Genomic DNA, 14,311 nt, shown 5'->3' on the forward strand with positions numbered 1-14,311 from the left:
TTTTACAAATACTGGAAGTTCTTAAAAAATACTTACAGAAGTAAGTGTGAAAAGCACAAAGGAATAACTGCACCACCTCCTAAAATTCTTAAACAACAAACTTTAATTGCTGAAAAGACAAAATAGTCACCTTTGTGGATACAAAGGTCTGTAACATAAATCAGGTTGTGCCAGATGATTACCAAAGAAGTTGGGATAGAAAAGGACAAATATGTTGAACACAGAGCAAAGCTGTTTTTTCTTCTACCTGAGTTTTTTTTCCTAGAAATTTTTTTTGCAAAATCTAAATCTATAAACAGATGTCAAATGTGAATCAGCTACCAAGTATTCAACAGAGCACAGGACAGTAATAATAAAAAGCAAATAAAAGTTGTATTGTAGAGGAATGAAGGATATCCCTGATATTAATGTGCTACCCCTACAAACAAGATTGGCATACATATCCTGAGGCATTGGATACCTACACTGCACACTGTAACACTCCAAAGGTATTTTAGGGATACATAAATACAGAAGTTTATGCACCAGGACACAGAGCATATTTGGCCATGCAGAATATTGTGCAACTACAGTCTAATAGTTATGCACGTATTTTGATCAATTGAAATAATACTATCAAAATAGTCTCCAGGAGAAAAATGAGTCACCAAGAAAAGTCTTGACAGAACAGTACCTGACTGTCCTGGGGAGATATTGTAGAAATGACTGCTGAAAAACTGGAAAACATTGAAGCCTGACCCCCTCTAATGAGAGAATTAAAACTGAGAGGAGGGGAAAGAGGAAAATGGTGAATTGTGTCAGATGTAGTTGGCAGAAAATCCAGCTCACAGAAGATAAATGGGAGCACAAGATGTAGAATGACAGATTATGATACTATATTGAAGACAAATCTTTGGAGTATTAGGAAAATAATTTTCATTTTTTATTTTACTTATTATTTTTTAACATTTTGATGAAGGAAAACAACATATTTTAACTAGAGTGCCCTCCCACGGGAAAGCTAAAGGATCTGCCCAATCAAAATTATCTTTATGTCACAGTTAAGATGAACAATGCCCATATCCACCATCAGTTTGTGTCCTGTATTGTTACTTCACTAACTTCAACAAAACTTCACAGAGTGCAAGCCAATGCAGAATTTGGCCCAACACGTTGAAAATTTGAATGGCTGCTGCAAAAACAGTTGTAAATCACAAACAGAAAATAATCAGCTGCTGCTTATGATACACTTTGAGTTCAACACAAGTTTGCTGATCACAGGAATGAGACTATTTCTCTGTACTTGATTAGCTGTCCCCTCCCAAAATTATAATTCATCCTGTTCACAGTCATAAGTGTTCCTGCTTCGGCAGGGGGATTGGACTAGATGATCTTCTGAGGTCCCTTCCAATCCCGAACATTCTGTGATTCTGTGATCTGTCCCTGTAAACTGGCTTGGGAACAAAACCAGGGGGTGCACCAAGCAGCCTTCCAAGAAGGTGGGAAGAAATATCATGAAGGGCTTTTCTGGGAGCCTGGGGAAGTGGGACAGAGTGATAGTTGACAAGGTGGGATGGAACGATAGCTGACGAAACATGCAGCGATGGTCAAGGGGGTCAGTGGCCTCATTGTCTCACCTCTGCCAACTTTAAGGCCTAAAAAACACTGGAACAGTCCAAAATGTTTTAGTGTGGCCACCCCAGGGCTGCATCTAACCCCGGTTCCCCTCAGTGGACCTGGCCATGGCAATGGGCCTGGACTGCCAGGCCCTGCCCTCATGGACCTCAGGGGGCCCCACCACCCTCAGGGAGCCCCAAGCACAGCTTCAGCATTGCTGAGAGCAGTTAATAAACGATCCCACCTCCTTCAAAAAAGTCTGTTGTTAAAGTGATTGAACCTGTGGATGGGGAGGAGGGCGATACGACCACCTATTAACCCTGGTCTCTCTTTCCTGGATCTCCTGTCCATTAGATAGGAAGACCCATCACTGTCTTCAAACATGCCAATTTGGGTCCAGTGTGCAGATAAAATAAGCAAATAAAATCAAGTTGGGATGTCCCTCAGCCTCTCCACCCTCCCATAGCCTCCTTCCTCTTCTTCCCTGCTCAGGGGTCCTCCCAGCTGCCCTCCTGGGGAACCACAGCATGGCCAAGCGCCATCTCCTCCCCTCCCGCATTTTCCATCTCCTTCACCGAAAATTACGTTCAAGCATTAAACTCCCACTCGCTCATGTAATGACACCACTGAGCTCTTTCAGAGATCCATTTTCATGAGCTGTTTTCTCCTTACATGTAACAATCGGAGGCAAGAAAATAGGAATATTTATAAAGCGATAATAAAAGTGCTCAGACCCAATATATTCCAGATTGCCAGTTCAGATAATTAATAGTTATGTTGCTTGGTGTGTTTTTTTTTTTTTTATCAGGTAACATTTAAATGTCTCAGAAACCAAGCTTCCATTTATCTTACTGACAGGAACATCACCGATATTCATCCTAAATATTCCTAATTTTCTTCACGTTCATTTTATTTAGTGCCGTTTTACGCTGCCCTTCATGGACTCTGCAGTCAGAAGTAACTGCTACAGCCAGCGTGCCTGACACCCTGCAGAGACTTTCTGTAGACTTTCCCCCCAACACTGGATTAAACTGTGTCTTTTAGAAATACTCTTAACACCAAGCAGCAGCCAGTTTGCTATTTCTCTATTATGCCATGTCAAAGTTTACTTACCTTCAGTCCTCCGAAGATGTGCCTTTTAAAGTATGATTTGTCTAATATCAGCTCCTGGACTGGCATGTTTTTTCCTGTCAGTAAAAAGATGTAGGTACAAGACATCCATCTACGTTCAAGGGCATGCCCATGGTCATTGTGTCGCTTCTCAACTTCTCTTCGAGAATCTGCCCACTCCCAAGTTCTTTTGGACCAGATCAGGTTTGTTGTTTGGTCTTGAAACAATTTTATGGCTCTCATTTAAATTATCCTTGTGTCTCTACAACGTTCTCAAAGTACAAACGGTAGGCCTGGAAGCAGTAATCAGACAGCACTATGGTTTTACTTCACTGTTTCTACTCAAGTAGACCTACTTTCTGTATCTAACAGGAACTCTTTGTACAACTTCATGAAACCCTCACAGTGAAGCAGCTGTTTATGGTGCTTCAAAAATCCTTCTCAATATACCATTTTTCAATAAATGAGATTTTTTTGGTTTTACATTTTCAAAGCTTTTTTTTTTTCTTCCAAATCTCACTCTCAAGGTAACAAGACATCAAAACAGGTGACAACACAGTACCTTTGTGTTTTTACTCTAGGATGCTAATGGTATGCTTCAAATGTAAATTGTCATGCATAGATTGAAGTATACTACATCAACATTGCACATGTAAACCAATAAATAACAAAAAATTAGCCCACTAACATTTCTACCAAGCAACATTCCAATGGAATTCAGTTTACTTTTTGGTCTTTCATTTTTTGCTGATAAAATCCCAAGGTCACCAGTTCACTGTTCACTAGTGCTGATGCTAGGTGATTGGTCTTCCGTTCTGTTATCACCTCTGCTCTATTAAAGGTTGAAATTACTTGGGCACATCTCTCATTCTTTGGAGTTCTGCTTTTGAAAATTTTAATTAAAAGTAATATTTGTGGTTCAAAGATTTGAATCTCCACTATCAAAGGCATGCCCAAACCACAAGCTCAGATCACACATTACAATGTAAAGACCCACTGTTCAGCATTAGCTCTCTTTAAAGCAGGTTGTCTACATCCAACACTACATAGTGTTTTCTCATGGGTCACTGCTGACTGTTAGGTTACTGTCATTTTTTGTACTTTTTATTTTCATTCAAAGTACATTCAAATAATGAGGGGTGTGGGGTTTCCGTAACATGAAACTATAAGCATGCAGAAGTAGATGAGAGCGCTTAGAAGGGGAAAGTGTTGGGAAAAATGGAAGAACCCAGCCTGGTGTAGCCTGCTGGGAGCAGTCCCTGAAGTAAAGTGCGCCCACAACAGCATTCAGGTTCATTTCAGAGGGACCTAGTTGATTGACTCAAAAAGCAAGTCTATGATTAAAACAGTATTTGCTCAGCTGGAGACCAGCACGTAGGGAAAAGAACATCAGCCAACAAACATATATGCACTTTTCATGGATACAGTTTTATTAAGTCAAGTGTCTTGGCCTGATCATCATCCAGCATTTTTTTTTTTCTCATTAACAGACTTTTTGGTTAACATGAACAAAAACTCCCTAATGTTAACATGCAGAGTTCAGGATCATATATTTGTCTTTTTGTTCTAGTTCTCTACAATCTCCTGTAAAGTTATTTTCATACTTAAGCTCATATTTCTAAAATATAATTATATAATTACAAATGTCAGCGATTCTGAAAGTTATCTAGAATGCCATGCTCTTCTCTGAAGGACTGCACTCATGACTGTGCTTAAGATGTCATAAATGTGCTATATGTGACACTAAAGATATTCGGTATAGGAATGAGAAACCGCAAGTGGTAGGCAGGACTGCATTTTATTCAGTCACTGAAAATGAATAGGAATAAAGTCAGTTCCTGCCATAGGTCACCAGTGGCACTCTGCAGTCTTTGCTAGTTTGTGTGCTGTTTGATCTAATCATAATTAATCTCAAAAAGGGACAAAGAGCCAAAACTTTCCAATGATGAAGTTAGCAAGGGCAGTAGGACTACTGGCAAACTGTGAAGAACTGCAGAAAGTAGTAAGACTGATTAGGAAATAAAATGGCAGAGGCAATTCAGCACAGATAAATTAAAAATTATACACACGGAGATAAACAACTGTGGTTTCACATGTGCAACAATATCCTCTGAGGTTATTACCACTCAAGAGTGAGATCCTGTGGTTACAATAAATAATGCCGTGAAAACAGCTCCATGCTCAGTTCAAATTAAAAGGGCAGGTCAAGAATTAGGAGTTACTAGGAAAGGAATAAAGAACAAGAAAGTAAACAAACAGGTCAGTACTTAACCACACAGCTAATGCTGCATGCAGTTTTAGTTCGCTTCTCAGAAAATAACGTATGAGACCCAGAACAGTTTTAAAGGTCAATAAATAGGGAGGATACCCTATGCTTTTAGTGATCCAAAGAATATGTTAACTAACACATTTCAGGTTAGAAAAGAGGAAATTTAATGGTGAATATGTTCTACATCTGCAGAGTCATGACTGGCACAAGCATGATCAGTAATGGTTTACTGTGCAGGGAGCATTAAATTAAGCTAGGGAAAACCAAGTTCAAAATAAACAAGAAGCGGCAATCCTTTATGCGACGAGCATCAATTCACAAAGCCTGCTGTTATTCAGGAAGTGCATATGGTCCAAGGGAAGCTGGATAAGTGCTGGAAAAAGCATTGGGAATTACTAAATAGATAAACCATATGATGTTCAGGAAAGCCTGGAATAGAAGACAGTTGGAAGCTAGAAGATCATATACAGAAAAAAACCAAATGTGCTTGCATTGTTCTTATCCTTCCTCAGGCATCTGCTGTTGACTACAAAAGAGCCTATTGTGTTCGAAAAACTTTTGCTCAGGACCTCTATAGCTAATTCCTATGTTTATCTTTTCAAAAGTTCCAAGAACATGTAAGTAAAGAGCATGGAGGAAAAGCACGTGCCGCGTGCTTGGCTTCTCACAAGTAAATGCGGTAGAAGGTGGTGTGTGTTACGAATGCAGCCAAGGCTCCTCAGCCATCAATGCCAAGTCTGAGCGCTCACGTTCAGAGTGGGGATAGAAATAAAGTGACAGACTTTCATTTTACAGCACAGAAACATGCCCGGTATCAAACTTCCTATTAGAGGGATTTTCTTCCTTTTTTCTTACCAGGAGGAAGAAAAAAAAATAAGTTTTCTTGTATTTGTTCTAGATGGTACCCCCCAAAACAAATGCAGTAAGAGGTTCTCTTGTACCAATTCCTAAGCACATTTGTTCTGCCCATTATTTTGAAAGAAACTTTGACAAGTGTGCTGAGGAAAAGTATATAGACTTTCTAGATAACCACAGATCTGCCAGTTTTAAGAAACATCTCTTCCTGCTTTCATCCCAAATATGTTAAATGGTCAACCTTATAAGGCTTGCATTTCATTTGGTAAATATGAACTATTAAATATAACCAATGTTACCATTTAGTTCCAGGTAATAAAAATAACTATGCATTTTTTAGCTTTATACCCATCAAATTAGGTTTTTGCTCATCAAAAACATGTCCCACTTCTGTAACTCTGCATGACAAATGGTCTACCAGCAAATGTCCAAATTCATAAAACCAGTAAGTTTATTGACGGTAAAATGCTGGGTGCAACTTAATGGACAGATCAAGATATAGATCATTTTCATACTGCATTTGCAAGCTGCTTTTAAGCTTTTCAAAGACACAGAACCAAAACTGAAATCAAAGTAATAAGTCAGAAAAACCCCTGGAAATACATAAATACAAAGTAATCAAGAGAGTGACATTCAAGGGAAGTCATCAGAATTCCTGTATTGCCCAAAGATCTGGTAATAGAGGAAAAGAAAAAGCACCAGCAGAAACATGCACTTTAATAGGATTTCATAATTATCTTGGGCAAATTTGCTACAGTTTACATGAAACTTAATCTCTGAAAATTTTGTAAGTGACAACTCAGACTTAAACATGGCTCATGAAAACAGCCAGAATGCTTCCCAGTCTTTTTTCATTTCTGACATATAGCATTGAGTGTAGATAAAATTAAGTAGAAGAGCTAACTGCTAATTTGTGTTGATGTGACCCGGTGTTTTCTTGATGTCTTACTGACTTTTCAAATTTCCCAGGATAAATTCCATAGTTGATACTAGAAATAAATGTTTCATACTAGGGATACCTTAATGTTTTCAAAAAAACATTACACTGTATTCAAAGGTTATAAATTTTAAGTTACAACACCAATTTACAAGGGATTTTAAGTGTTCATATGAGTGAGCAAACATAGCACTTAAAAGTCCCCAAGCTTGGTTATTCAGAAGTTCACAGCATCCTCCTGGAATGACTTTTTGGCCAGTGATTCAGTGCAATATAAATATTTCTCTACTCTCTCTGCCAGCAATATGAAGTATTTAGCCTCCTTGATGACTTTTTGTAGAGCTATGACCTAGAGTGCACACGATGTAAACTCTTACAGTAGAAATAACTTTTTTTCTCTGCATAAAGTTTGGCTTAACTAAAATTCCAGGTTCATTTACAAATGTGCTCCACCCTACTAACCTTACAAGCTACTTTACGTCCTATTAACTCTACACATTGTAGCCATGCTAAAAAAAAAAATGAAAAATCTTAAACAGCAAGTAGATGAAGAATACTCAAGAAACCTTTTTTCCCTGAAATAAAATTCCCGGATGCAAGGATATTTACTGGAAAGTAACATGATAAACAGCTTACTGTATGAACACTTGTTTTGGCATCAGTGAAGATTCCTAGTGCTGAATGAACAGACATTCCTGTAGCAAATGGCTTTTTAAGACTCATTGATTCCCATCAACCAAATCTGATGCTTCTCATATATGCTTTGAGTAGGAAGTAACAATATAGCCTTAATACTTTTAGATCTAGTGGTCAGAACAAATGTAACATTTGAACTCCGTAAAATATCCCATATAATCTAAAATATAAATTTACATACATCTCTACATGGATAACTGAAGTTCTTTCGCTATCCAAGTTAAAAAACACTTATGCCAGCAATTTGGATCAAAAGGACAAGTCATTCCCTACATTATCAAAAGTGCTTTATTTCTTACTTTCAGATTGAGACTTAAGTCACTATGCTCACTGTAATTAAAATAAAGTCAGGATGGGTTTCATTCCTATCTGGTCCATAAAGCAAAACTAAAATGGTATACGTAGTTTTTCAAAGCAAGAGATAAAAACCAGAATATACTAGCAGCTCTAAAGGATGCGTTAACAAGTTATGCTCATTATAACAATATTTGTTGCTACACACTAGTAATTTCAACAAGTGTGCAGTATCTGACATGGTTTAAAAAAATATCAGATGCCAAAGAACAATTGCACTATATTCACAAATAGTTCACAAAAATACCAAGTAATAAGATTATTGGTGAACTTAGTAAAAAACTTTTCAAAGCTATTCTATGCATCATCCTTTTCAAGAAGATTACAGAAATATTCTGAAACCTTTGCACACACACTCATTTGACTTTTTTCCTGAACAGTGGCAATCTTCAAAGTCTCTCTTAATTTTAACTTGGCATTCTTCTCATGCAGAAATCTCCTCCCATGTCAGCCTGTCATATTTTCAGCAGCCTAGAAACAGAAAAAATATTTACTGCAAGTCACCAAAAGTAGACACCATGTAGATGTAATCTTTTCTTGTAACTACTTTATTAATTTACCTAGAGAACTTAAGTCTAAAAATAAACTACTTATGAAAATAAGATATGTAGTGTTGTTCTCTAAGAAAGACTTCTGTTTTTTAAAGAATGCTGTCAACTGCCATTAGCCTTTATCAACATAACCATTAATGTCTGCTTGTGTTATACTCTATATCCTGTATCTGAGGAGCTTGTATACTGCACATTTTACCCTAATGCTTTCGAGAAGTGCTCAAATGCACAAATTATTTTTCCTTTGGAGTTTACTTCTTTATACAATTTACAGTACGTTTTATTCCCACTCATACAAATAAATTATTGATACGAAACATAAAAGAATGACACTAATCATAACTGCATAAATCATACTGCCAATTATTTGATCATGGTCATCGGGAAGTATTTTTATTACTGAATACCTCAACCCAGCCAACAAAGTACAGTTGTTGGAGACTGACATCGTTAGATTTTTAAGCCATTTACAGGACAAACAGGCAAAGGATAGCAACAGGAATGATAAAACAGTAAAAGCAAAGGAAGAAGTAAAACAACCCTCAATCACTTATATAAACAGTTAACAGTAAATGTATGCACACATTTAAGCATGTACACAAATATAAAATACGCATGAGTACAGAAAAATGTTAAGCTAAAAATTAAGTAAGTAAAAAAAAAAAAGGTGAAAAATAGCCATGATTAGCATCCATCTAGTCAAAAAAATCTGTAAGCTGAATTTTCTAAGAATCAGAATGCAGTCTTCCAGAACACAGATAGGCAGGCTAGATAGAGGTTTCTCCTCCACCCCCCAGAAACAAACAAATATAAGATACAGTGGAAGATAAATGATGATGTTTAGGTAGACAGTAAATAATTAAAATCCTTTAAAATGTAAGTGAAGATTTTTTTTTAAAACCATAGTTACCCTCTCTATTAGTTAAACAGTTAAATGCTGAAGTATTAAGTGTTATATACACACACACACACCTTGTTTGTCTTCAGAGAGATTCAAAGCACAGGTTAATGTGGTAAAAGCAATATACGAAGATTACATTAGCAAGCATGTACCTGTGCAGAAGCACTGCTGCATACTATTAGGCCTGAGGTCGTAGAAATGAAGTGATATAGCTTAAAGCAGAAAGTAGCAATTTATTTGTGGTATGATGCAGATAAGGGGGCAAATGCTGTCTACAAATGCTCAGAATAAATTGGTGGTGTGGTTTTGTTTGTTTGTCCTTCAAAAGAGGTAATTATTTCTGAAAATATTTTATTCATACCATTTCTTGCTTCATGTCCCATTCAGTTATATTTGCTGTCTTTTCTATGTAACATTAATTTCCTTGGTTTAAAAACGAATCATATCTTAATGTACAATTTACAAACCAAATTATAGCAAGTTGAACATACATCTGACTCTTAACAAATTTATAAGCATTTTAGGCAAAAGCTTTACCTTTAGAGCTTCTGTAGCCTTACGTAGTTCTTTAATAACAGATGATAATGCTTCTGGATTTATCCCTTGTTCACAAAGCCGCACACAAATAGACAATGTCTCCATATCCAAGCCAGTGTTTAATATTCTTGAAATTTCAAACAGAACTGCAAAAGAAAAAAATGAAAGCACTTTAGTCCCTACAGACTAAGAAATTTCAATGACTGAACATGATATTAATCAACAGTTAATTTCTACAGCAGAGTGTGTGAATATGACAGTTGTAGAAGTCTCTTGCAGCCTGAACCTCAACAACAACATTCACGTTCAGCTTTCCATCACAACTTCTAACAAAAATACCATGCTTTTCTGATTCAGCAGACTTAATACTGGATAGTGGGGTTTGAAAAATAAAAAAAAAATAAGTGAAGAATTCGATAATTAACAGGCTTGCCAATCATGCGAAAGGTTGGCTATAAAAATTATCCATGCTTTTGAACTCCAAATACTGACAAAGTTGTACTAAAATTGCCTGGAAGAACATTCTTAAAGCTTTTACCGATAATTTCAGGAGTTTTCTAGCCACCTCCTCCCATAATTAAACCTGGCTTCAGGTCTAACATTAACACTCACTCAAGGATAAACTATGTGATTTTTACGTGACCTAAATCAAGGGCAGTGTCACACATCAGTATGAAACCTTTTGTAGGAGATTCCATTAAGCTTTGTGCAGAAACAAAGATCCCTCTCTGCCCCCTTCCAAACTGTCCCTGGAAGGCCCCTCTTCTTTGATTCCTTTAAACAGTTTGTTATATATGTAACAGAACAATGCACTGAGATTTTATTTCTGGTTACTACAGTGATCTCCATCCTGACGTTAAGCCTCCAGTAATACAGGTTGATTTTGAACAGATGTTCTTCACAATGTTTCTGCAATCAAAACTCCCCCAAACTAGAAGATCTTTCTTACCATGTAAAACCAGTATGGCAAGTGAGAACTGTCCACGTGACAGCTATGAAAATATTCTGCTTTGGTTTACCAAAGCCATACTCTCAGAGTCACACTTAACCAGGCCGAGACATTAAGAACATGCACAGTTTAAGACACTAAAGCAGTTTGTGAGACTAAAGCCATGGTTACGATCCACAAGAGAAGCTTTTTTCTCCACAACAAGGCTTTCTGGTCCCACTGGCTTGAAAGCAAAACCCTTTCCAAATGCCCACCCTGTCTGCACGAAAGCATCGTCAACAGCCAGATAAAGCAACAACAAACCAATGCGCTTGCAATAAAATGCCAGTGAACATGAAAAGCTACAGAACTGACAGCTTCCCAGAAATAAACAATTTTTACTTTCTTTAACCATTTAATAATAAAAATTCCTAAGCAAGTGACATATTCAAAGGTAGAACAATAAATCTAACTAAAGATAAATTCCAATTCCCTATATCAGCATGTGGTCATTAGTTTCTAATTGAAAATATCTTTAGGTATTGAGGCAGCATCTTTGGCAGAGAGGTGCCACAGTTTCTCCACAAAAAATCTGAGCTCTTAACAACAATCCTGCACAGGACAGTTGCTAAATATTAATATCTGACATTCTAGATTAAGCATTTTACTTTTTCAAACTATTAAAAATATAAAACACATTTTTAATACCAACCCACTAACTTCCAATTGGTGCCTATTTCTTACGCAGTAAGTTAAGATGCAACATGTTCTATCTAAAAAGGTCTAAAAAAATATATATATCCTACAAATACTTTTTCTACTCATACTGATGGACCCTCATCAAGAAAAATCTAATTACACGGATACAGCTATCACAGTGCTTCACATGTTCAGTTACTTCACCTAAGCACTTTAAATTAATATTTTTATAATAGAAATTTCAAAAGATTAATGTTATTTTGAACAGAAAAGCCAAGCAAACCAAAACCAAAAACCAAAATAAAACCAACAACAAAAATTCACTATTTCTAAGACTCTAAGTAAATCTTTAAAGATCAAGTGTATTTTTAAGTTAAAGGAAAATTGTTTTATTCTAAAAACACCTGACCTCAGAAAGAAGTTAAATTATGAATGTCTATCCTAAATAAAATATACACAGATACAAGGAGGCCTGGGCTCCTATATTGGAAGTCAGTTTATCTATAGCACTTCTCAAAAGCCTTCCTTTGTCTTTAAATCTGCATGTCATCCTTCCCACCTAAAACACCTTTGCAGAAGTGGGGAGAGGGTAGCTGTCAAGTACAGTTACATGAACTTAGAATCACTGTCCTTCCCAACAAATCTCTCTCCATCTGCACAGAATAGTCTTATTCTCTTGAAGCATCTGAGCAGCCATAACAGTCCTGCTAGTTCTGCCTTACCTCCAGCAGCAGGTCACAGTGGGTAGATCAGCAGCTGAAAACACTTAATTTTTACACCTGTTCAACTCACGAAAGTCTCTGCTAAAGAATCCTTGTGTGACAGTAGCCATAACTATAAAACAAGGGAAGATTGCGAGAAAATAACAAACACAAAGCAATAACCCCCTGGACACTCTCCCTCATCTCTAGTCCCTCATTAAGGCACTTCCAGAGAAAGTCCTCATATTTAACAACCCTCAGGCAATTTTCCATTCTGCCTGAAATCCATATGAGCTTCTGTTGTAGCCATTCCGTGGATCTCCAGAGTTTTACACTACACGTTGCTCAGAATCACCTCCTGAACGTACCAGCTTTGATTCCTCACAGTCAGGCTGGAAGAGAAAGTGAACTCCTGATCTTTATTCACCCTACTCATATTTCTCACAGCTTATAAATCTCTGGAATATTTACAACTCCTCCCAGTGCCACTTCTCTCACACTGCCTATTCCAAAAGAGCTGCATTTTTTTGCTATCAGAAACTACTCTAATATTGTAACACCAACTGCCACTCTCAAAACTTATTCACTATTTTTTAAGTAAATGACTTTGGTTTTCCAACATCAGCAGTCCACCAGAACAAGATACTGGGGTTAAGATCAGTTCAGGTACAAGATATTTGGGTTAAGATCCATTCTGGTGCTGCCACTTAGAGGACCACAGGGCTGGTCCTTCCTCTCCCTCCCATTGCACTTCCTTCACCTCCAGTTTAAATCTGAGATGCACAGAGCCAGGTAATCACAGAATCACAGAATGTTAGGGATTGGAAAGGACCTCAAAAGATCATCTAGTCCAATCTCCCTGTCAGAGCAGGAACACCTAGATGAGGTTACACAGGAATGTGTCCAGGTGGGATTTGAATGTCTCCAGACAAGGAGACTCCACAACCTCCCTGGGCAGCCTGTTCCAGTGCTCTGGCACCCTCACTGAGAAGAAGTTTCTTCTCATATTTAAGTGGAACCCTTTGTGTTCCAGTTTGCACCTGTTATCCCTTGTCTTACCATTGGTTGTCACCAAGAAGAGTCTGGCTCCATCCTTGTGACACTCACCCTTCATATATTTGTAAACATTAATGAGGTCACCACTCAGTCTCCTCCAAGCTAAAAAGACCCAGCTCCCTCAGCCTTTCGTCGTAAGGGAGATGCTCCACTCCATCATCTTTGTTGCTCTGCGCTGGACTCTCTCCAGCAGTTCCCTGTCCTTCTTGAACTGAGGGGCCCAGAACTGGACACAATATTCCAGATGGGGTCTCACCAAGGCAGAGTAGAGGGGAAGGAGGACCTCTCTCGATCTACTGACCACCCCCCCTTCTAATACACCCCAGGATGCCTTTGGCCTTCCTGGCCACAAGGGCACAGTGCTGGCTCATGGTCATCCTGCTGTCCACCAGGACGCCCAGGTCCCTTTCCCCTACACTGCTCTCTAATAGGTCATTCCCCAACTTACACTGGAACCTGGGGTTGTTCCTGCCCAGATGCAAAACTCTACAATAATACAATGTAATACAATATTAATTTGCTTTAACCATTTCAAATAACGACAAAGAAGAGCAAAGGTATATATATATATGGATGGGTATACATTTATAAATATTTTTTTAAAAAATTTATTCTGAATTAAATGTTTAACAGCTAATTGTAACAACCAACCAACAGAGATCTCAGGAGGCCGAAAGACACCAACACCACACGCTTATTTGAAGCGTTTCAGACATTACGTACAACACTAAGTAACGAGAAATCGCAACGCGCTAAGTGCTCCAGCAATTGCAAACCGTACGCCCCTTCACAGGAGAGGTGTTTGTGCTAATTAAGAGCTAATTAAGTCCCCTCTGGGAGCCCCACCCCCGGCCCAAACACCCGCAGTGTCACGCACCGTCCATGGTCTCCCGCACCGCGTTAAGGCTGGCAGCGTTGCTCGCCATGGCGACCCGGCACCGTCTCTCACCTCCTACCCGGAACCGGAACGAGCCCCCTCCACCGTTTCCCCCCCTTCCCTCCCTCAGACCGACATCGTTCGAAACCCTAACAGCAAGCAGGCGGAGGGCGGGATTTCTTTCGAATTTGTGTAGCGGCTACCCCAGCGATTGGCGCGTTCGAGACCGGCCGCTCCTTCCATT

General features: G+C 38.3%; 1 protein-coding gene across 1 annotated transcript; it reads right to left on the reverse strand.

The window, feature by feature from the left end:
• Nucleotides 1–7,733: 7,733 nt before the first annotated feature.
• Nucleotides 7,734–14,183, reverse strand: MZT1 (mitotic spindle organizing protein 1). Its single transcript, XM_065831892.2, has 3 exons — nt 14,068–14,183; nt 9,807–9,952; nt 7,734–8,288 (listed from the first exon to the last, which is right to left on the reverse strand). Exons 1-3 carry the CDS (start codon nt 14,114–14,116, stop codon nt 8,265–8,267), a joined length of 219 nt encoding a protein of 72 aa, XP_065687964.1. The 5' UTR covers nt 14,117–14,183; the 3' UTR covers nt 7,734–8,264.
• Nucleotides 14,184–14,311: the final 128 nt, after the last annotated feature.

The sequence above is a fragment of the Patagioenas fasciata genome, chromosome 1 (genome assembly GCF_037038585.1).
Source record: "Patagioenas fasciata isolate bPatFas1 chromosome 1, bPatFas1.hap1, whole genome shotgun sequence".
NCBI classification, from domain to species: domain Eukaryota; kingdom Metazoa; phylum Chordata; class Aves; order Columbiformes; family Columbidae; genus Patagioenas; species Patagioenas fasciata.

Coding starts and splice junctions, on each gene's coding strand:
- MZT1 (XM_065831892.2), bottom strand. CDS start 14,116: ATGGCGAGCAACGCTGCCAGCCTTAACGCGGTGCGGGAGACCATGGAC. Junction 9,953..14,067: donor GGTGCGGGAGACCATGGACG/GTGCGTGACACT, acceptor TTTCTTTTGCAG/TTCTGTTTGAAATTTCAAGA. Junction 8,289..9,806: donor AGGCTACAGAAGCTCTAAAG/GTAAAGCTTTTG, acceptor TTCTGTTTCTAG/GCTGCTGAAAATATGACAGG.